This window comes from Salmo salar, chromosome 03 (assembly GCF_965601325.2).
Source record: "Salmo salar chromosome 03, fSalSal1, whole genome shotgun sequence".
In the NCBI taxonomy this organism is placed as follows: Eukaryota; Metazoa; Chordata; class Actinopteri; order Salmoniformes; family Salmonidae; genus Salmo; species Salmo salar.
In genome coordinates this window covers 97,657,696-97,680,611 of record NC_138293.1, presented here as the reverse complement: position 1 = coordinate 97,680,611, position 22,916 = coordinate 97,657,696, and the positions used below count along the sequence as shown (strand labels likewise).

The 22,916-nt window shown below is 44.7% G+C and overlaps 1 protein-coding gene across 1 annotated transcript; it reads left to right on the top strand.

Annotated features, from left to right (window-relative positions):
* Nucleotides 1-3,606: 3,606 nt before the first annotated feature.
* Nucleotides 3,607-18,870, top strand: zgc:86896 (actin-related protein 2/3 complex subunit 1A-A). The gene is made up of 10 exons (XM_045715849.2): nt 3,607-3,818; nt 4,627-4,770; nt 8,094-8,198; nt 8,653-8,875; nt 9,165-9,272; nt 11,196-11,402; nt 12,206-12,281; nt 13,019-13,209; nt 13,353-13,443; nt 18,388-18,870. Exons 2-10 carry the CDS (start codon nt 4,707-4,709, stop codon nt 18,391-18,393), a joined length of 1,071 nt encoding a protein of 356 aa, XP_045571805.1. The 5' UTR covers nt 3,607-3,818; nt 4,627-4,706; the 3' UTR covers nt 18,394-18,870.
* The last annotated feature ends 4,046 nt before the right edge of the window (nt 18,871-22,916 follow it).

Below are 22,916 nucleotides of genomic sequence, written 5' to 3'. Positions count from 1 at the left end.
CTCTCCACCATGGCCAAGACCAAAGAGCTCTCCAAGGATGTCAGGGACAAGATTGTAGACCTACACAAGGCTGGAAAGGGCTACAAGACCATCGCCAAGCAGCTTGGTGAGAAGGTGACATTTGGTGCGATTATTCGCAAATGGAAGAAACACAAAAGAACTGTCAATATCCCTCGGCCTGGGGCTCCATGCAAGATCTCATCTCGTGGAGTTGCAATGATCATGAGAACGGTGAGGAATCAGCCCAGAACTACACGGGAGGATCTTGTCAATGATCTCAAGGCAGCTGGGACCATAGTCACCAAGAAAACAATTGGTAACACACTACGCCGTGAAGGACTGAAATCCTGCAGCGCCCGCAAGGTCCCCCTGCTCAAGAATACATATACATGCCCGTCTGAAGTTTGCCAATGAACATCTGAATGACTCAGTGGACAACTGGTTGAAAGTGTTGTGGTCAGATGAGACCAAAATGGAGCTCTTTGACATCAACTCAACTCGCCGTGTTTGGAGGAGGAGGAATGCTGCCTATGACCCCAAGAACACCCTCCCCACTGTCAAACATGAAGGTGGAAACATTATGCTTTGGGGGTGTTTTTCTGCTAAGGGGACAGGATTACTTCCCCGCATCAAAGGAACGATGGACGGGGCCATGTACCGTCAAATCTTTGGTGAGAACCTCCTTCACTCAGCCAGGGCATTGAAAATGGGTCGTGGATGGGTATTCCAGCATGTGGAGGGAGCTGAAGGTTCGAGTTGCCAAATGTCAGCCTCGAAACCTTAATGACTTGGAGAAGATCTGCAAAGAGGAGTGGGACAAAATCCCTCCTGAGATGTGTGCAAACCTGGTGGCCAACTACAACAAACGTCTGACCTCTGTGATTGCCAACACGGGTTTTGCCACCAAGTACTAAGTCATGTTTTGCAGAGGGGTCAAATACTTATTTCCCTCATTAAAATGCAAATCATTTTATAACATTTTTGACATGCGTTTTTCTGGATTTTTTTTTGGTTATTCTGTCTCTCAATGTTCAAATAAACCTACTATTAAAATTATAGACTGATCATTTCTTTGAAAGTGGGCAAACGTACAAAATCAGCAGGGGATCAAATACTTTTTTCCCCCACTGTATCTACTGGGTGAAATACCACAGTGTGCCATCACAGCAGCAAGATTTGTGACCTGTTGCCACAAGAAAAGGGAAACCAGTGAAGAACAAACACCGTTTTAAATACAACTCATATTTATGTTTATTTATTTTCCTTTTTGTACTTTAACCATTTGCTCATCGTTACAACACTGTATACAGTTGAAGTTGGAAGTTTACATACACTTAGGTTGGAGTCATTAAAACTCGTTTTTCAACCACTCCACAAATTTCTTGTTAACAAACTATGGTTTTGGCAAGTCGGTTAGGACATCTACTTTGTGCATGACACAAGTCATTTTTCCAACAACTGTTTACAGACAGAATATTTCACTTATAATTCACTGTATCACAATTCCAGTGGGTCAGAAGTTTACATACACTAAGTTGACTGTGCCTTTAAACAGCTTGAAAAATTCCAGAAAATTATGTCTTGGCTTTAGAAGCTTCTGATAGGCTAATTGACATCATTTGAGTCAATTGGAGGTGTACCTGTGGATGTATTTCAAGGCCTACCTTTCAACTCAATGCATATTTGCTTGACATCATGGGAAAATCAAAAGAAATCAGCCAAGACCTCAGAAAAAAATTGTAGACCTCCACAAGTCTGGTTCATCCTTGGGAGCAATTTCCAAACGCCTGAAGGTGCCACGTTCATCTGTACAAACAATAGTACGCAAGTATAAACACCATGGGACCACGCAGCCGTCATACCGCTCAGGAAGGAGATGCGTTCTGTCTCCTAGAGATTAACGTACTTTGGTGCGAAAAGTGCAAATCAATCCCAAAACAACAGCAAAGGACCTTGTGAAGATGCTGAAGGAAACAGGTACAAAACTTCATCTATATCCACAGTCAAACGAGTCCTATATCGACATAACCTGAAAGACTGCTCAGCAAGGAAGAAGCCACTGCTCCAAAACCGCCATAAAAAAGCCAGACTACCATTTGCAACTGCACATGGGGACAAAGATTGTACTTTTTGGAGAAAAGTCCTCTGGTCTGATGAAACAAAAATAGAACTGTTTGGCCATAATGACCATCGTTATGTTTTGAGGAAAAAGGGGGATGCTTGCAAGCCGAAGAACACCATCCCAACCGTGAAGCACGGGGGTGGAAGCATCATGTTGTGGGGGTGCTTTGCTGCAGGAGGGACTGGTGCACTTCACAAAATAGATGGCATCATGAGGCAGGAAAATTATGTGGATATATTGAAGCAACATCTCAAGACATCAGTCAGGAAGTTAAAGCTTGGTCACAAATGGGTCTTCCAAATGGACAATGACCCCAAGCATACTTCCAAAGCTGTGGCGAAATGGCTTATGGACAACAAAGTCAAGGTATTGGAGTGGCCATCACAAAGCCCTGACCTCAATCCTATAGAAAATGTGTGGGCAGAACTGAAAAAGCATATGCGAGCAAGGAAGCCTACAAACCTGACTCAGTTACACCAGCTCTGTAAGGAGGAATGGGCCAAAATTCACCCAACTTATTCTGGGAAGCTTGTGGAAGGCTCCCTGAACCGTTTGTCCCAAGTTAAACAATTTAAAGGCAATGCTACCAAATACTAATTGAATGTAAGTAAACATCTGTCAGACTGGGAACGTAATGAAAGAAATAAAAACTGAAATAAATAATTCTCTCTACTCTTATTCTGACATTTCACATTCTTAAAATAAAGTGGTGATACTAACTGACCTAAGACAGGGAATTTTTACTAGGATTAAATGTCAGGAATTGTGAAAAACGGATTTTAAATGTATTTGCCTAAGGTGTATGTAAACTTCCGACGTCAACTGTATATTCACAATATGACATTTGTAATGTCTTTATTCTTTTGGAACTTCTGTGAGTAATGTTTACTGTTCATTTTTATTGTTTATTTCATTTTTGTATATTATCTAGTTCACTTGCTTTGGCAATGTTCACATATGTTTCCCATGCCAATAAAGCCCCTTGAATTGAATTAAAGTCTTATTCTGTTATTCTGGAAAGTCTCAGTTAAACTACTACAGGTGTACTGTTGAGGGAAAGTCTCAGTTAAACTACTACAGGTGTACTGTTGAGGGAAAGTCTCAGTTAAACTACTACAGGTGTACTGTTGAGGGAAAGTCTCAGTTAAACTACTACAGGTGTACTGTTGAGGGAAAGTCTCAGTTAAACTACTACAGGTGTACTGTTGAGGGAAAGTCTCAGTTAAACTACTACAGGTGTACTGTTGAGGGAAAGTCTCAGTTAAACTACTACAGGTGTACTGTTGAGGGAAAGTCTCAGTTAAACTACTACAGGTGTACTGTTGAGGGAAAGTCTCAGTTAAACTACTACAGGTGTACTGTTGAGGGAAAGTCTCAGTTAAACTACTACAGGTGTACTGTTGAGGGAAAGTTATCTGACAGTATGCGTGTTATCTTCATCCTCCACCAACCTTTGTCCCAGGTGCTTGCGCAATAGCTGAATACGCAGACACACCCTCACTCTCTCCTCCTTCTCTCTCTGTGTGTCTCTCAATCTCGCTCTACTTCCTCTTCTTGTGTCCTCTCCAGTCCTGCCCTGCACTGCTTCATTCGTGTCGACTGCCCAGAGTCCGCGAATACAACCCTGCTACAACCACACACACAGAGACGTTGTTTGACATCATCTTATCGTTCCTGTCCACTGGAGGAAGGAGAGGTAGGAGGGAGAGACTGGTTTTGGTTGACATTTCCTTGTTTCTTAGTTGCATTGGGTTTCTTATGGTTTTCTATGGCGTGGTCTTTCCTGTTTGACTGTGTGTCTGTGTCTGTGTCTGTGTGTGTGTGTTTGATCTCTATGCTAATTAAGTTCCTTGTCAGATACTGGGACTGGGAGGCATTGCAGAAAGGTCTTATAATGCCACGTATCAAGGGCATCAAGAATGTAGGAGTGACAGTATGAGAGGCATAGAGCAATGGAGGCCAATAGAGCAGGAAATGAAGGGTATGCAATGGAACCAGTCTAATGTTGTTGTGCATAGCATCAATCAGAAAGTCCTTCTGGTCCTCTGAGTGTCTCCCACCAAGTGGAAGGAAGATACAAATCTCTACCTATACAAAAATATATACTGTAGGGTTGATTGTATCTGAATCCAATGGTTTTTCCCACTATGTCAACACAGCTAGCAGGCCAGAACAACCATGTAAAGATGAAAGGTAGCCATTATGTGTTTACAAAGTATGTGCCAACACTGACGACCAACATCAGCAGTTAGTTTCCTTGCTCAACTCATTGCTCAACTCAACAAAAGTCGATGCTCAACTTAATATTGACCTAAACGGGCACGATTATAGTAAGATACAACTAAAAACAATTCAGACATTCATCCAGTTTCTGAAATACACTGGGGGTTGAGTTGCTTCGGGGCAAATTTGCCTCCTAGAGTATAGCCTAGGCCTACAATCTAACTTTAACTAACCCAATCTTTCTCACTTTTAACCCTCCCTTCCTGGTTCTACTACAATAGAGTTCCAACCAATCCCTGACAAGAAGAAGACATTCCGATCCCAGCCACATTCCAGAACCCTGTGGAACCCTTGTTGAAGCATGTCCCTGTACAGCTTTGGGCTGGAGCCTCTCTCCTGCCATGCCTGGAATAAGGACAGGACACGTAAGTAGTCCTGCAGTAATACTTAAACCAGTCTGCCCGCATTTCAACACGCACACGCACACACACACACACACACACACACACACACGCACGCACACACACACACACACACACACACACACACACACACACACACACACACACACACACACACACACACACACACACACACACACACACACACACACCTCTCTTTCTCCCAGTCTATACCTCCATTAGCTGGCCTGCTGGCTCCTCGGATGAGTCCCAAATTCCCTATACAGTGCACTACCTTTTGACCAGGGCCCATAGGGTTCTAGTCATACGTAGTGCACTATGTAGCGAATAGGGTGCCCATTGAGACGCTTGCTGTCTGCAGATTCCTCTTCCTCCTCTAATTGCTGTCCATTAAAATTGTCTGAAGATCTGGGGAATGTGATTATCAACAGAGGAAATGTAGCAGAGATATAAGGAGCTCCGTACTGTAGTGTGGGCCCAAATGGTACCCTATTCCCTATATAGTGCACTACTTTTGACCAGGACCCGAAGAGCATTATGTAGGGAATAGGGTGCCATTTGGGAGACATTGGACTTCACTCTTCTTCTTCTTCTTCTTTGTCTCCTTTACTAGTCTAACTGAACCCTTTAGTATTCTCTTAAAGTACAAAGATGTAACATGAACATTGTGATTTATCTACAGTATCCTACATTAAACAAGTTATCTTTGATGTAGAGAGAAATTGTAGGTAAACATGCTAATCTGGTCTGAAGCCGGATCTCCCTCTATCCAATGTCTATATGCAGTAGCAATTGAGCCTGGGGACAAGGTTAGCAAAATGCTATTGCTACACAGCAAATTGGCCAGTGTTACCTAATGTTGATTTTTTTCAGTGTAATATTTCTAGTGTTGGATCAGGTGTTAAATTAACTCTATTAGTGTAAAGAACCCCAGTGTTGATGTTAATAACCAGTGTTGACTGTGAGAGTGTGATTGTGCCAGTTTTACCAGAGATCATTATATAATGACTAGAGGCTAACAATGTCCCAAAGGCGGGAAGGCGGAAGTCTGCTTATCAGTTTGCTCATTAAGCCACAGAAACACATTGAATTACGCTGTATTCCCACATGGACAGATTTTGGTGAGAGTGAAATCTCTCGCTTTGCCTCTTCCTCTCTGGTTTTACTCTGTGGAGAGTATCAAAACCATGGCCATCATTATCATATTCCCCAGCATGCTCTACTGCAGGTAGATTTTTTTAGGATTGTTTTTTGATACTTTTGTTTTTGCTTGTACACTGATTGATTGATTCATATTATGCTACTCAAAGACAAATAACATACCCTTATCAAAATGAATCCAATCAGTTAATTAGATTTTTTGCACCCGTTACTGAAATGGTTGATCCCTTTTTAAATGGCTTATGTACTCTCCTCACAATGCTGCTAACCCAGGCAATCATTCTGTCTGGGTTCCAATAGGAATTACACATCACTTTGCAAACCAGCATAGTGTGACTTGCAGGTAGGGTTGTAAAATGCTGGTAACTTTGCCATAATTTCCAGATTTATCAGAAATTGCAGTTGGACGATTCCTGGGAATGGGAGGAAATAATAAAAAAATCTGGAATGCTTCCACCAGGATATCTGGGAATTTAGGGAAAGTTACCTACCCTACTTGAAGGCCTGATGTGGCCTGTAAACCATGAGTTTCAGACCTTTTTATTAGGGTGAAACTAGGCCTAATTGGTGTAATTGTTATGAGGTGTCATTGCAAACACCATTGGTGAAAACTATATACACTTCCTGGTGTTAAATATGAGGTGTTCTTGATTAACACTAAAAGTCCTAATTTCCTTTAACAGTGATTTAACACTGAAAAGTGTGGACACTTATCCAGTATTGAACTGAACACTGTCAGTGTTGATTCACCACTGGAGAATTTGCTGTGTATACATATACACTGCTCAAAAAAATAAAGGGAACACTTAAACAACACAATGTAACTCCAAGTCAATCACACTTCTGTGAAATCACATGTGACAGACGTGACATGTGACAGACGTGACAGAGTCTGGAGACGCCGTGGAGAACGTTCTGCTGCCTGCAACATCCTCCAGCATGACCGGTTTGGCAGTGGGTCAGTCATGGTGTGGGGTGGCATTTCTTTGGGGGCCGCACAGCCCTCCATGTGCTCGCCAGAGGTAGCCTGACTGCCATTAGGTACCGAGATGAGATCCTCAGACCCCTTGTGAGACCATATGCTGGTGCGGTTGGCCCTGGGTTCCTCCTAATGCAAGACAATGCTAGACCTCATGTGGCTGGAGTGTGTCAGCAGTTCCTGCAAGAGGAAGGCATTGATGCTATGGACTGGCCCGCCCGTTCCCCAGACCTGAATCCAATTGAGCACATCTGGGACATCATGTCTCGCTCCATCCACCAACGCCACGTTGCACCACAGACTGTCCAGGAGTTGGCGGATGCTTTAGTCCAGGTCTGGGAGGAGATCCCTCAGGAGACCATCCGCCACCTCATCAGGAGCATGCCCAGGCATTGTAGGGAGGTCATACAGGCACGTGGAGGCCACACACACTACTGAGCCTCATTTTGACTTGTTTTAAGGACATTACATCAAAGTTGGATCAGCCTGTAGTGTGGTTTTCCACTTTAATTTTGAGTGTGACTCCAAATCCAGACCTCCATGGGTTGATAAATTGGATTTCCATTGATTATTTTTGTGTGATTTTGTTGTCAGCACATTCAACTATGTAAAGAAAAAAGTATTTAATAAGATTATTTCATTCATTCAGATCTAGGATGTGTTGTTTAAGTGTTCCCTTTATTTTTTTGAGCAGTATACAATGTACTGTATGTTTCTGTATGCGTCGTATATGATACATCAATGCATTATAGACATCTCTCCTCCACATAATATGCAATGTTGTGTGTGTCTGTGTGCTCTTGCGTGTGTGTGTGTGTGCACTGTCAATCAGCATATTTCTATCCATTACACATTAGCTACATGTTAATCAAGATGATGTAGAGATGTAGAGATGCCTCTCCTCTCACCAGGTATTGCTATGTATTAGTTGTTGTTAATCAAGATATTGTAGTGATGTAAAGATGTCTCTCCTCTCACCAGATATTGCTATGTATTAGTTGTTGTTAATCAAGATATTGTAGTGACGTAACGATGTCTCTCCTCTCACCAGATATTGCTGTGTATTAGTTGTTGTTAATCAAGACATTCTAGTGACGTAACGATGTCTCTCTTCTCACCAGATATTGCTGTGTATTAGTTGTTGTTAATCAAGATATTATAGTGACGTAATGATGTCTATCTCCAGAGATTGCTGTCAGCCCCAACAGCAGTGTGGTGATCATCTATGAGAAGAAGGGGAACGAGTGGGCCAAGATCCACGAGCTGACTGAGCACAGTGGACGAATCACAGGTACCCACATACAATGGAGTCCCAAATGGCTCCCTATTCCCTATAGTGTACTAGTGCAGACCAGGGCCCTATTCCCTATAGTGTACTAGTGCAGACCAGGGCCCTATTCCCTATAGTGTACTAGTGTAGACCAGGGCCCTATTCCCTATAGTGTACTAGTGCAGACCAGGGCCCTATTCCCTATAGTGTACTAGTGTAGACCAGGGCCCATAGGCCGTTTGGGACTCAGTCATAGACAGCCAGGAAGTGAAACATCATTGATTAGTCAGTAACTCCACTGAACACACACACACACACACACACACACACACACACACACACCCCCCCCCCCCCCCCCCCCCCCCCCCCCCCCCCCCCCCCCCCCCCCCCCTGGATGCTAGCCTGAACATGTTGCATCATGGGATTCCAACTGCATCATTCTCTTCATTGTTTCCTTCTCCTAAAAACCTTCCAGGCATCGACTGGGCTCCGGATTCGAACCGCATCGTGACGTGTGCATCGGACCGTAATGCGTACGTGTGGACACTGAAGGACAAGGTGTGGAAGCCCACTCTGGTGTTGGTGAGGATCAACCGGGCTGCTACCTTTGTCAAGTGGTCCCCTCTGGAGAATAAGTTTGCCCTGGGCAGCGGAGCTCGCCTCATCTCTGTCTGCTACTTCGAGAAGGAGAACGACTGGTGAGAGACACGGAACACATTCAGTCAGTCAGTCGGTCGCTCGCTCGCTCGCTCGCTCGCTCACTCACTCACTCACATTCACTCTCACTGTACCCTCTTACTAATACTGTTACTACAGTAGTACACTATAGGCTGGAAGTGAGGCACCATTTGAGATGTTCCCAGAAATAATCTACTGTGACCTTTCCCCTCTGACCTGTTATGGCTCAGTAGCGTCTTGAGATTTGTCCAGTATGAATCTATTGCAACCTTTGACCTTTGAGACCTCTGTGACCTCTGGCCCCTGCAGGTGGCTCAGTAAGCACATAAAGAAGAGCATCCGGTCCACGGTGATGTGTCTGGACTGGCACCCCAACAACATCCTGCTGGCTGCTGGGTCCTCTGACTTCCACTGCAGGTCAGAACCAACAGATAGTAACTGTCTCTAAGGCTTCCACTGCAGGTCAGAACCAACAGATAGTAACTGTCTCTAAGGCTTCCACTGCAGGTCAGAACCAACAGATAGTAACTGTCTCTAAGGCTTCCACTGCAGGTCAGAACCAACAGATAGTAACTGTCTCTAAGGCTTCCACTGCAGGTCAGAACCAACAGATAGAAACTGTCTCTAACGCTTCCACTGCAGGTCAGAACCAACAGATAGTAACTGTCTCTAAGGCTTCCACTGCAGGTCAGAACCAACAGATAGTAACTGTCTCTAAGGCTTCCACTGCAGGTCAGAACCAACAGATAGTAACTGTCTCTAAGGTTTCCACTGCAGGTCAGAACCAACAGATAGTAACTGTCTCTAAGGCTTCCACTGCAGGTCAGAACCAACAGATAGAAACTGTCTCTAACGCTTCCACTGCAGGTCAGAACCAACAGATAGTAACTGTCTCTAAGGCTTCCACTGCAGGTCAGAACCAACAGATAGTAACTGTCTCTAAGGCTTCCACTGCAGGTCAGAACCAACAGATAGTAACTGTCTCTAAGGCTTCCACTGCAGGTCAGAACCAACAGATAGTAACTGTCTCTAAGGCTTCCACTGCAGGTCAGAACCAACAGATAGTAACTGTCTCTAAGGTTTCCACTGCAGGTCAGAACCAACAGATAGTAACTGTCTCTAAGGCTTCCACTGCAGGTCAGAACCAACAGATAGAAACTGTCTCTAACGCTTCCACTGCAGGTCAGAACCAACAGATAGTAACTGTCTCTAAGGCTTCCACTGCAGGTCAGAACCAACAGATAGTAACTGTCTCTAAGGTTTCCACTGCAGGTCAGAACCAACAGATAGTAACTGTCTCTAAGGCTTCCACTGCAGGTCAGAACCAACAGATAGAAACTGTCTCTAACGCTTCCACTGCAGGTCAGAACCAACAGATAGTAACTGTCTCTAAGGCTTCCACTGCAGGTCAGAACCAACAGATAGTAACTGTCTCTAAGGCTTCCACTGCAGGTCAGAACCAACAGATAGTAACTGTCTCTAAGGTTTCCACTGCAGGTCAGAACCAACAGATAGTAACTGTCTCTAAGGCTTCCACTGCAGGTCAGAACCAACAGATAGAAACTGTCTCTAACGCTTCCACTGCAGGTCAGAACCAACAGATAGTAACTGTCTCTAAGGCTTCCACTGCAGGTCAGAACCAACAGATAGTAACTGTCTCTAAGGCTGTTGATGCTATTGTTTGGCTGATTCTTATTTATTCAACCTTTAGCTAGGTAATTATCGGGTCAGATTATTTATTTTCTAATGCTTGGTCAAGGAGCTGTTACAAAAATATGACAATATAATTACATCTGCACAGCACTTCTGCTTGATAAACCCTGCACCACCTTGGAATTGAATCTGATGTCATTTCGCAAACAATTCTGCCATAGTTTAGTGTTTTCCCACAACAGGTTTCTTTACCAAGCAATCTTAGAAAAGAGGTGCTATCTAGACTCTAAAAGGGTGGATCGGCTGTCCCCATAGGAGAACCCTTTGGAAAAGCCTTTTTGGTTCCAGGTAGAACCCTTTTGGGTTCCATGTAGAACCCTTTTCACAGAAAATTCTACATGGATCCCAAAAGGGGTCAAGTGGAACAAAATGGTTCTTCTATAGGGACAGCTGAAGAACCCATTCGGAACACATTTTTCTAGGTGTGAGTCATAATATGGTGGTTGAATTTTTTATACCAATGTATATACCGTCTGTTTATACTATAGCAGTATTTAAAAATACTCTCTCACACGTTCTATCTCTCTCTTTGTGATACAAAATAAGCAGGTTTTAAAGTAACGTTGTGCGAGCCGGGTCAGCCTATAGTGATACAAACACTACAATTCCCAAATTCTCTTCATGCAGGATCTTCTCTGCCTACATCAAGGAAATCGAGGACAAGCCAGGCCCGACAGCGTGGGGGGCTAAGATGCCATTTGGGGAGATGCTGCTGGAGACCAAGGACTGTGGAGGTTGGGTACACAGTGTCTCCTTCTCCCCCAGCGGAGACCACCTGGCCTGGGTCGCTCACAACAGCAGCATCAGTGTGGCCGACGCCACCCAGGGGAAAGAGTGAGTGAAAAAGTGAAAGAGTGAAGGGATAAAAGAGTGAAGGAGTGAAGGGGTGAAAGAGTGAAGGGGTGAAAGAGTGAAGGAGTGAATGGGTGAAGGAGTGAAAGAGTGATGGGGTGAAGGAGTGAAGGGGTGAAGGAGTGAATGGGTGAAAGAGTGAAGGGGTGAAAGAGTGAAGGGATGAAAGAGTAAAGGGGTGAAGGGGTGAAAGAGTGAAGGGGTGAAAGAGTGAAGGAGTGAAGGGGTGAAAGAGTGAAGGGATGAAAGAGTGAAGGAGTGAAGGGGTGAAAGAGTGAAAGGGTGAAAGAGTGAAGGGGTGAAAGGGTGAAAGAGTGAAGGGGGGAAAGAGTGAAGGGATGAAAGTGTGAAGGGATGAAAGAGTGAAGGGGTGAAAGAGTGAAGAAGTGAAGGGGTGAAGGAGGGAAGGGGTGAAGGAGTGAAGGGGTGAAAGAGTGAAGGGATGAAAGAGTGAAGGGATGAAAGAGTGAAGGGGTGAAAGGGACAAATTATAAGGCAGACGCTACCCAGGGGAAAGAGTGAGTAGCTATCACTGACAGAAAGGGTCCTTCTCAGACTTTTCCTCCACTACTGGTGTCCTCTCGCCTCACCTCCTGAAAATGGAAAAGGGAAGCCATTAGAGCCTTGGAGGAGATCCTTGAAAAGGAACCTTGGGTCCTTCTGATGTTCTGAGGAAGAGGCTAGGAGAAGGGATGTGAGGAATCTTTCATTTAGAAATTCACACAAAGAGAGGAACATGTCATTGACCCCTGACTCTTGATCTCTGACCTTGTGTCGATTGACAGGGTGACTCAGCTGACAACGGACCGCCTACCTCTAGTGAGCGTGCTCTATGTGAGCCCCACAGAGATGGTTGCCGCGGTAAGAAAACACACCTCTCTCACTCTCTTCATTTGTGACCGACCAGAACCATAGCAAGGTTACTCAACATGTGAGCCTAGTTCACCGAACCACTTCCACCTGTAGGAGTTCATTGAAGAAATACACTGTCCCAGATGGAACACTGTCCCCTATATATAGGCTTTACAGGATCCCTTGTGGCATGGTATCCTACAGTTTGCTCCTATCGGTCCATGGTCAAAAGCAGTGCATTATATAAAGGCAATAGTGTTCCATTTGGGACTCAGCCATAAGGCAATATCATACATACCCTGCATACCTAATGTCTAAACCCTCTATGTTCCTATCATACATACCCGGCATACCTAATGTCTAAACCCTCTATGTTCCTATCATACATACCCTGCATACCTAATGTCTAAACCCTCTATGTTCCTATCATACATACCCGGCATACCTAATGTCTAAACCCTCTATGTTCCTATCATACATACCCTGCATACCTAATGTCTAAACCCTCTATGTTCCTAGCATACATACCCTGCATACCTAATGTCTAAACCCTCTATGTTCCTATCATACATACCCTGCATACCTAATGTCTAAACCCTCTATGTTCCTAGCATACATACCCTGCATACCTAATGTCTAAACCCTCTATGTTCCTATCATACATACCCTGCATACCTAATGTCTAAACCCTCTATGTTCCTAGCATACATACCCTGCATAACTAATGTCTAAACCCTCTGTTTCAGGGCCATGACTGCTGTCCGTTTCAGTTCTCCTATAAGGGCCCAGGCAGTCTGAAGTTTGTTAAGAAGCTGGACATCCCCAAGCAGACCTCTAGGGGCAGCATGTCCGCCATGCAACACTTCCGCAATCTGGATAAGAAGGCTACTGATGATGAGAGCAACGAGCTGGGCTGCCTGCACCAGAACAGCATCACGTGAGGAGAGAGGGAGTGTGTATGTTGTATGTGTTTGTATGTGTGTGTGTGTGCCACATACACGTGTTTAGCAGATGTTATTGCGGGTGTAGCGAAATGCTTGTAAGTATACTGAATCTCTCTGCTCCTGTGTCTCCCTCCAGTCAGCTGTGTATCGTGTCAGGAACTAAGGCCCACGTGGACAAGTACAGCAGTGTGGGTCTGGACGGAGCTATGGTCCTCTGGGACTTCAAGGTACTGCCTACATACACCACATATAAAAGAGTATGTGGACACCCCGTCAAATGAGTAGATTTGGCTATTTTAGCCACACCCGTTGCTGACAGGTGTATAAAAGCACACAGCTATGCAATCTCCATAGACAAACATTGGCAGTAGAATGGCCTTAATGAAGAGCTCAGCGACTTTCAACATGGCACCGTCATAGGATGCCATCTTTCCAACAAATCAGTTTGTCAAATGTCTGACCTGCTAGAGCTGCCCTGGTCAACTGTAACTGTTGTTATTGTGAAGTGGAAACGTCTAGGAGCAACAACGGCTCAGCTGTGAAGTGGTAGGCCACACAAGCTCACAGAACGGGACCGCCAAGTGTTGAAGCGCGTAAAAATCGTTTGTCCTCGGTTGCAACACTCACTACAGAGTTCCAAACTGCCTCTGGAAGCAACATCAGCACAATAACTGTTCGTCGGGAGCTTCATGAGATGGGTTTCCATGGCCGAGCAGCCGCACACCAGCCTAAGATCACTGTGCACAGTGCCAAGCGTCAGCTAGAGTGGTGTAAAGTTTGCAGCCATTGGACTCTGGAGTAGTGGAAACACGTTCACTGGAGTGATGAATCACGGTTCACCATTTGGCAGTCCGACAGATGAATCTGGGTTTGGCGGATGCCAGGAGAACGCAACCTGCCCCAATACATAGTGCCAACTGTAAAGTTTGGTGGAGGAGGAATAATGGATTTGGGCTAGGCCCCTTAGTTCCAGTGAAGGGAAATCTTAATGCTACAGCATACAATTACATTCTAGATGATTCTGTGCTTCCAACTTTGTGGCAACAGTTTGGGGATGGCCCTTCCTGATTCAGCATGAAAATGCCCTCGTGCACAAAGCGAGCAATGGTTTGTTGAGATCGGTGTGGAAGAACTTGACTGGCCTGCAAAGAGCCCTGACCTCATCCCATCAAGCCAGGCCTAATCACCCAACATCAGTGCCCGACCTCACTAATGCTCTTGTGGCTGAATGAAAGCAAGTCCTTGCAGCAATGTCCAACATCTAGTGGAAAGCCTTCCCAGAAGAGTGAAGGCTGTTATAGCAGTAAAGGGGGGACCAACTCCATATTAATGCCCATGATTTTGGAATGAGATGTTTGACGAGCAGGTGTCCATATACTTTTGGTAAATGACATGACATTCAGAGACTCAGAAACCAATGGAGATTCAGTAATCTACTCAGAGATCAATTCAAAGGCACAGGGTGCGTCTGAAATGGCACTCTAATCCTTATATAGTGCATGGCATCCTCATCCATTTTGTTATGAAATTATGTCCTAGGCCTAGCTACATGTAACCTGACTCATTATGTCTAGGAGTCCTAGCTACATGGTCTGTAACCTGACTCATTATGCCTAGGGGTCCTAGCTACGTGATCTGTAACCTGACTCATTATGTCTAGGGGTCCTAGCTACATGGTCTGTAACCTGACTCATTATGTCTAGGGGTCCTAGCTACGTGATCTGTAACCTGACTCATTATGTCTAGGGGTCCTAGCTACATGGTCTGTAACCTGACTCATTATGTCTAGGGGTCCTAGTCCTAGCTACATGGTCTGTAACCTGACTCATTATGTCTAGGGGTCCTAGCTACATGGTCTGTAACCTGACTCATTATGTCTAGGAGTCCTAGCTACGTGAGTCTGTAACCTGACTCATTATGTCTAGGAGTCCTAGCTACATGGTCTGTAACCTGACTCATTATGTCTAGGGGTCCTAGTCCTAGCTACATGGTCTGTAACCTGACTCATTATGTCTAGGGGTCCTAGTCCTAGCTACATGGTCTGTAACCTGACTCATTATGTCTAGGGGTCCTAGTCCTAGCTACATGGTCTGTAACCTGACTCATTATGTCTAGGGGTCCTAGTCCTAGCTACATGGTCTGTAACCTGACTCATTATGTCTAGGAGTGGTAGCTACATGGTCTGTAACCTGCCTCATTATGTCTAGGGGTCCTAGCTACATGTTCTGTAACCGGACTCATTATGTCTAGGAGTCCTAGCTACATGGTCTGTAACCTGACTCATTATGTCTAGGAGTCCTAGCTACATGGTCTGTAACCTGACTCATTATGTCTAGGGGTCCTAGCTACATGGTCTGTAACCTGACTCATTATGTCTAGGGGTTCTAGTCCTAGCTACATGGTCTGTAACCTGACTCATTATGTCTAGGAGTCCTAGCTACATGGTCTGTAACCTGACTCATTATGTCTAGGGGTCCTAGCTACATGGTCTGTAACCTGACTCATTATGTCTAGGAGTCCTAGCTACATGGTCTGTAACCTGACTCATTATGTCTAGGGGTCCTAGTCCTAGCTATATGGTTTGTAACCTGACTCATTATGTCTAGGGGTCCTAGCTACATGGTCTGTAACCTGACTCATTATGTCTAGGGGTCCTAGCTACATGGTCTGTAACCTGACTCATTATGTCTAGGGGTCCTAGTTACATGGTCTGTAACCTGACTCATTATGTCTAGGAGTCCTAGCTACATGGTCTGTAACCTGACTCATTATGTCTAGGGGTCCTAGTCCTAGCTACATGGTCTGTAACCTGACTCATTATGTCTAGGAGTCCTAGTTACATGGTCTGTAACCTGACTCATTATGTCTAGGGGTCCTAGCTACATGGTCTGTAACCTGACTCATTATGTCTAGGGGTCCTAGCTACATGGTCTGTAACCTGATTCATTATGTCTAGGAGTCCTAGTCCTAGTTACATGGTCTGTAACCTGACTCATTATGTCTAGGAGTCCTAGCTACATGGTCTGTAACCTGACTCATTATGTCTAGGGGTCCTAGTCCTAGCTACATGGTCTGTAACCTGACTCATTATGTCTAGGAGTCCTAGCTACATGGTCTGTAACCTGACTCATTATGTCTAGGAGTCCTAGTTACATGGTCTGTAACCTGACTCATTATGTCTAGGAGTCCTAGTCCTAGTTACATGGTCTGTAACCTGACTCATTATGTCTAGGAGTCCTAGTCCTAGTTACATGGTCTGTAACCTGACTCATTATGTCTAGGAGTCCTAGTCCTAGCTACATGGTCTGTAACCTGACTCATTATGTCTAGGAGTCCTTGTTACATGGTCTGTAACCTGACTCATTATGTCTAGGAGTCCTAGCTACATGGTCTGTAACCTGACTCATTATGTCTAGGGGTCCTAGTCCTAGCTACATGGTCTGTAACCTGACTCATTATGTCTAGGGGTCCTAGCTACATGGTCTGTAACCTGACTCATTATGTCTAGGGGTCCTAGTCCTAGCTACATGGTCTGTAACCTGACTCATTATGTCTAGGGGTCCTAGTCCTAGCTACATAGTCTGTAACCTGACTCATTATGTCTAGGAGTCCTAGCTACATGGTCTGTAACCTGACTCATTATGTCTAGGAGTCCTAGTCCTAGCTACATGGTCTGTAACCTGACTCATTATGTCTAGGAGTCCTAGCTACATGGTCTGTAACCTGACTCATTATGTCTAGGGGTCCTAGTCCTAGCTACATGGTCTGTAACCTGACTCATTATGTCTAGGGGTTCTAGCTACATGGTCTGTAACCTGACTCATTATGTCTAGGGGTCCTAGTCCTAGCTACATGGTCTGTAACCTGACTCATTATGTCTAGGGGTCCTAGCTACATGGTCTGTAACCTGACTCATTATGTCTAGGGGTTCTAGCTACATGGTCTGTAACCTGACTCATTATGTCTAGGGGTCCTAGCTACATGGTCTGTAACCTGACTCATTATGGCTAGGGGTTCTAGCTACATGGTCTGTAACCTGACTCATTATGTCTAGGGGTCCTAGTTACATGGTCTGTAACCTGACTCGTTATGTCTAGGGGTCCTAGTCCTAGCTACATGGTCTGTAACCTGACTCATTATGTCTAGGGGTCCTAGTCCTAGCTACATGGTCTGTAACCTGACTCATTATGTCTAGGGGTCCTAGTTACATGGTCTGTAACCTGACTCATTATGTCTAGGGGTCCTAGTCCTAGCTACATGGTCTGTAACCTGACTCATTATGTCTAGGGGTCCTAGTTACATGGTCTGTAACCTGATTCATTATGTCTAGGGGTCCTAGCTACATGGTCTGTAACCTGACTCATTATGTCTAGGGGTTCTAGCTACATGGTCTGTAACCTGACTCATTATGTCTAGGGGTCCTAGTTACATGGTCTGTAACCTGACTCATTATGTCTAGGGGTCCTAGTCCTAGCTACATGGTCTGTAACCTGACTCATTATGTCTAGGGGTCCTAGTTACATGGTCTGTAACCTGACTCATTATGTCTAGGGGTCCTAGTCCTAGCTACATGGTCTGTAACCTGACTCATTATGTCTAGGAGTCCTAGCTACATGGCCTGTAACCTGAGCTGATGTGGGTATAGATGTGAGAAGTCAACGTATTCAGCCAGATGTTGAAGGTACCCAGGATACAGCAATTTACCGAGATCAGGACTAGCTCTATCTTGACCTCTTGGTCTGCCGGTCTAAGCAGATTATTCACATGTTCATGGTGACAAAGTAAATATGTACAGAAACCACACTACAAAAATATATGCCCAACTAAAGAGGTTTTCTAACACAACAAAAACAAATCCAATCCGGCTGAGAGGCTTCTGTCCTCCTCTCTCTCCCGGACTGCCAATCACCTTCATTGGCTGCACCTGATGTGCTTATCAAGGCTTAGCTCAGCAAATAGACCCAGCTGCTGCCCCCTGGGGGAAGGAGTGTGGAAGTGTATCCTGGATAGTGTGTTTGCCTATGTTCCAACACTAACCTTTGCCCCATACCATTACACAGCATAGTGCACTACTGTTGACCAGAGCCTTATGGGTAAAACTCAGGCTGTTCTACTCTGTTTATGTGACATTTATTAACCTGTTTTTCTTCTTCTCTCTGTTTTCCCTGCAGCACTGAGTTCATGGAGGTTGCTAGAGCCATATGCTGTGTCTTGCCATCTGTGCGGTCAGCATCACTCCAGCTGACCATGGGACTCACCACTACCAGTTGTTATTAACATCTACATTAAGCAGTTAGTTTCACCGGGGTTGGGGTCAATTCCATTTCAATTCCAGTCAATTCGGAAAGTAAATCAAATTCCAATTCCAATTTTAAAAAATGTTCCTCATTGAAAAGTATTGAAGAGAATTGGAATTTCAGTGTACTTTCTGAATTGACTGGAATTGAAATGGAATTGACCCCAACACAGAGTCACACCACTGTCAGGTGACCTATTATTTTACACAGATAGATGTGTTATCATGTGTATTCATTTTCAACTGGAACAGTAGACGCTTCTGCAGCTTCAAGATGTTTTGCAATAAATCATGTTGCTTTGTGCTGGGTTTCAATCAACGAATCAATATTTTGGAGTAAATAAACATGCTTTCTACAGATTCTGGTGGACTGAGTTTTCATATTGTACTGTGGTTCCTATGTGATAAATGAACTCACACCCAAGTGGTATGTTTGGTGTATATTTCTAATACTGTAATAAGACATATTATAATATAAATCATAATGTCCATCCCTGGCTGAGTGCTACACTTCAACAAGGTATTGTGTCTATGGCAGTATGGCTACAGTGAATCTACACTCCGGAACTGTTATAAATGGTACAAAGTACAATATAAATATACAAAATACAAAGTAGCATGTGTAAGCAAAAGGCTGCTGCAGGTGCTTGAGGGTCGCTCAAGGAGAAGTCAAGGAAGGTCAATGTTTTGCCAGCTGTTACTACTGTAAATTAATAGCTTTTCTTGTCTATCTCCGCCCACTGTGACCTCCGCCCACTGTGACCTCCGCCCACTGTGACCACCGCCCACTGTGACCTCCGCCCACAGTGACCACCGCCCACTGTGACCACCGCCCACTGTGACCTCCGCTCACTGTGACCACCGCCCACAGTGACCTCCGCCCACTGTGACCACCGCCCACTGTGACCACCGCCCACAGTGACCTCCGGTCTGATTTACCACAGCTTTCAGCCAATCAGCATTAAGGGTTCATTAAGGGTTCAAACCATCTACTTTATAATTCCCATTATAGGATCTGTGTGTTTGGGGCAGCGCCATTGAGGCAATCTCCATTTTGAAGTAGTACATTGAGGAGGGATCAGGAGGGATCAGCCAATGAATTTGGAAGTCTGACCCAGTTGACTACATTAATATGGTGGAAGCCAAGAATGTCTATTATTTAGTCAAGTGACCGCTCTAACAATGGAAATACATGTCTTCAAAGATGGAAGGCAGGCGGGAGGAGGCGAGATCAGGTGGGACCATTCTAGCCAATGAGAGGGCAGATACACATGTGAACAGGCCATAGAGATCGACAGAGGACTCATCTTTGTACCTGTGCCATTAAGATGTAAAGACGACGCTGCAGTAAAGCATTTTCATGGGCTCCAGACCAATTCTGATATTTAGTCTGTTTTTTTTCTTCCCCCGCTGATCTTAACTTTTTGTTTTACATAATGTCTCCTCCTTCATTTCCTATGACCGAAAACAGCTTCTGGACATCTGAACAGTGATCACTAACCTACAATGTGGATGACAGTTTTCTACTTCAACGAGGTGGCAGCTCTGGACGTTCTGCTTCCTCCGGACCAGGCCCTAATTCCCCCAGGAACTCGAAAAAGGAAGTGACGGCGCAAGAAGAGGCAGAAGAGTCGGCATCCTGACGAGACTACGTTGGCGTGAAAATAAACCGCCTATACCCTCCATTCTATTGGCGAACGTACAGTCACTGAAGAACAAGCTGGACGAGTTCCGTTAGAGACTATCCTATCAACGTGACCTGAACAGCTGTAATATTGTGTGATTTTCTGAGTCGTGGCTGAACAAGGACATGGATAATATACATCTAGCTGGTTTTTCCATACATCGTCACGACCGGATGGCAGCCTCGGGTAAAGATGAGAGGAGGGGAGTCTCTTCGTTAGCTGGTGCGCGAACTCTAATGTTAAGGAAGTCTTGAGTTTTTTGGCTTGTCTGAGTTAGAATACCTCATGATAAGCTGCAGACCATACTATTTACCAAGAAAGTTTGCTTCTATATTTTTTCGTAGATAACCATTTACCACCACAAACCGATGCTGGCACTAAGATTGCATTCAATGAGCTGTATAGGACCAAAAGCAAACAAGAAAATGCACATCCAGAGGCGGCGCTTCTCGTTCATCGTGATTTTAATGCAGGGAAACTGAAATATGTTTTACCTCATTTCTACCAGCATTTCACTTGTGCAACTAACTCTAGATAACCTTTACTCCACACACAGAAATGCATACAAGGCTCTCCCCTGCCCTCCCTTTGGCAAATCTGATCATAACTCCTAATTCCTCCTGATTCCTGTTTCCAAGCAAAAACTAAAACAGGAAGTACCAGTGATGCGTTCAATACTGAAGTGGTAGAATAAAGTGGATGCTAAGCTACAGGACAGTTTCACTAGCACAGACTGGAATATGTTCTGGGATTCATCCGATAACATTGAGGAGTTTACCACATCAGTCACAGGCTTCATTAATAAGTGCATCGATGACGTCATCCCCACAGTGTACCGTACGAACATATCCCAACCAGAAGCCATGGATTACAGGCAACATCCACACTGAGCTAAAGGCTAGAGCTGCCGCTTTCAAGGAGCAGAAATCCTGCTACGACCTCCGATGAGTCATCAAACAGGCAAAGTCTCAATATAGGACTAAAATCGGATCACGCTATGTCGGCTCTAATGCTCGTCTGATTTGGGAGGACTTACAAACTATCACGGATTACAAAGGGAAACCCAGCCGCGAGCTCCCCAGTTATGCAAGCCTACCAGACTAGCTAAATGCCTTCTATGCTCGCTTTGAGGCAAGCAACACTGAACCATGCATAAGAGCACCACCTGTTCCGGACGACTGTGTGATCTCGCGCTCTGTAATCGATGTGAGTAAGACCTTCAAGGCCGTGAGGCCAGACAGATTACCAGGATGCGTATTCAGAGCATGTGCTGACCAGCTGACAAGTGACTTCACTGACATTTTCAACCTCTCCCTGACCCAGTCTGTAATATCTACATGTTTCCAACACACCACCATAGTCCCTGTGCCCAAGAACGCCAAGGAAAACCTGTCTAAATGACTATCTCCCTGTAGCACTCACATCTGTAGCCATGAAATGCCTTCAAAGGCTGGTCATGGCTCACATCAACACCATCATCCCAGACACCTTGGACCCAATCCAATTCGCATACTGCTCCAAAAGATCCATAGATGACACAATCTCTATCGCACTCCACACTGCACTCTCCCACCTGGGCAAGAGGAACACCTATGTGAGAATGATGTTCATCGACAACAGCTCAGCATTCAACAGCATAGTGCCCTCCAAGCTCATCACTAAGCTCAGGACCTGGGACTGAACACCTCCTTCTGCAACTGGATACTGGACTTACTGATGGGCCGCCCGCAGGTGGTGATGGTAGACAACAACACATCCGCCACGCTGTATATAACCAAGTTATCATTGACTGGGTACTGGTTCCCCATGTATATAACCAAGTTATTATTGACTGGGTACTGGTAACCCGTGAATAACCAAGTTATCATTGACTGGGTACTGGTAACCCGTGTATATAACCAAGTTATCATTGACTGAGTACTGGTACCCCGTGTATATAACCAAGTTATCATTGATTGGGTACTGGTAACCCGTGTATATAACCAAGTTATCATTGACTGGGTACTGGTAACCCGTGTATATAACCAAGTTATCATTGACTGGGTACTGGTAACCCGTGTATATAGCCAAGTTATCATTGACTGGGTACTGGTAACCCGTGTATATAGCCAAGTTATCGTTACTCATTGTATATTTATTCCTCATGTTATTATTTTTCTATTATTTTTCTCTCTGCATTGTTTGGAAGGGCCCATAAGGAAGCATTTCATTGTTAGTCTACACCTGTTGTTTACGAAATATGTGACAAATAAAATTTGATTTGATTATAGGATCTGTGACAGCATGGGCAGCACCATGAGGCTATCTCCATGTTAAAGTAGTCAATAGAATTTTTCTTCATTGGCTGATTGCTCCCAACTCATAGGAACCCCCACCCAGTTGACGACTTTAAGTGGTGGAAGCCCTCAATGGCAATGTCCATGCTAAAACGGGTTATATCCACGATGAGTCCTCTATCTGAGTCCTCTATCTATCTCTGGAAAACAGGCACAACTCCGACATAAAGTCGTTTTTTCAAAGTTGGGTTTATTTTCGTGGACAGATTTTGGGCGGAGTAAAACCTCTTGCTTCGCATCTTCCCCCCTGGCGCTGCCCATGCTAAAACAGATTTTTGGCCACTACAGACCTCTATCATTCTCTATGCACCTGACCAATCAGAATCGAGCCGACGACAACATTGAATTTTGCTTTTAGCCAACTGGGACGGGAAATCCGAGTG

Excerpts from the sequence above, each read along its gene's own strand:
- zgc:86896 (XM_045715849.2), top strand. The coding sequence starts at position 4,707 with ATGTCCCTGTACAGCTTTGGGCTGGAGCCTCTCTCCTGCCATGCCTGG. Across the intron at positions 8,876-9,164 it reads TTCGAGAAGGAGAACGACTG|GTGGCTCAGTAAGCACATAA; the intron begins GTGAGAGACACG and ends TGGCCCCTGCAG. Across the intron at positions 12,282-13,018 it reads CCACAGAGATGGTTGCCGCG|GGCCATGACTGCTGTCCGTT; the intron begins GTAAGAAAACAC and ends CCTCTGTTTCAG.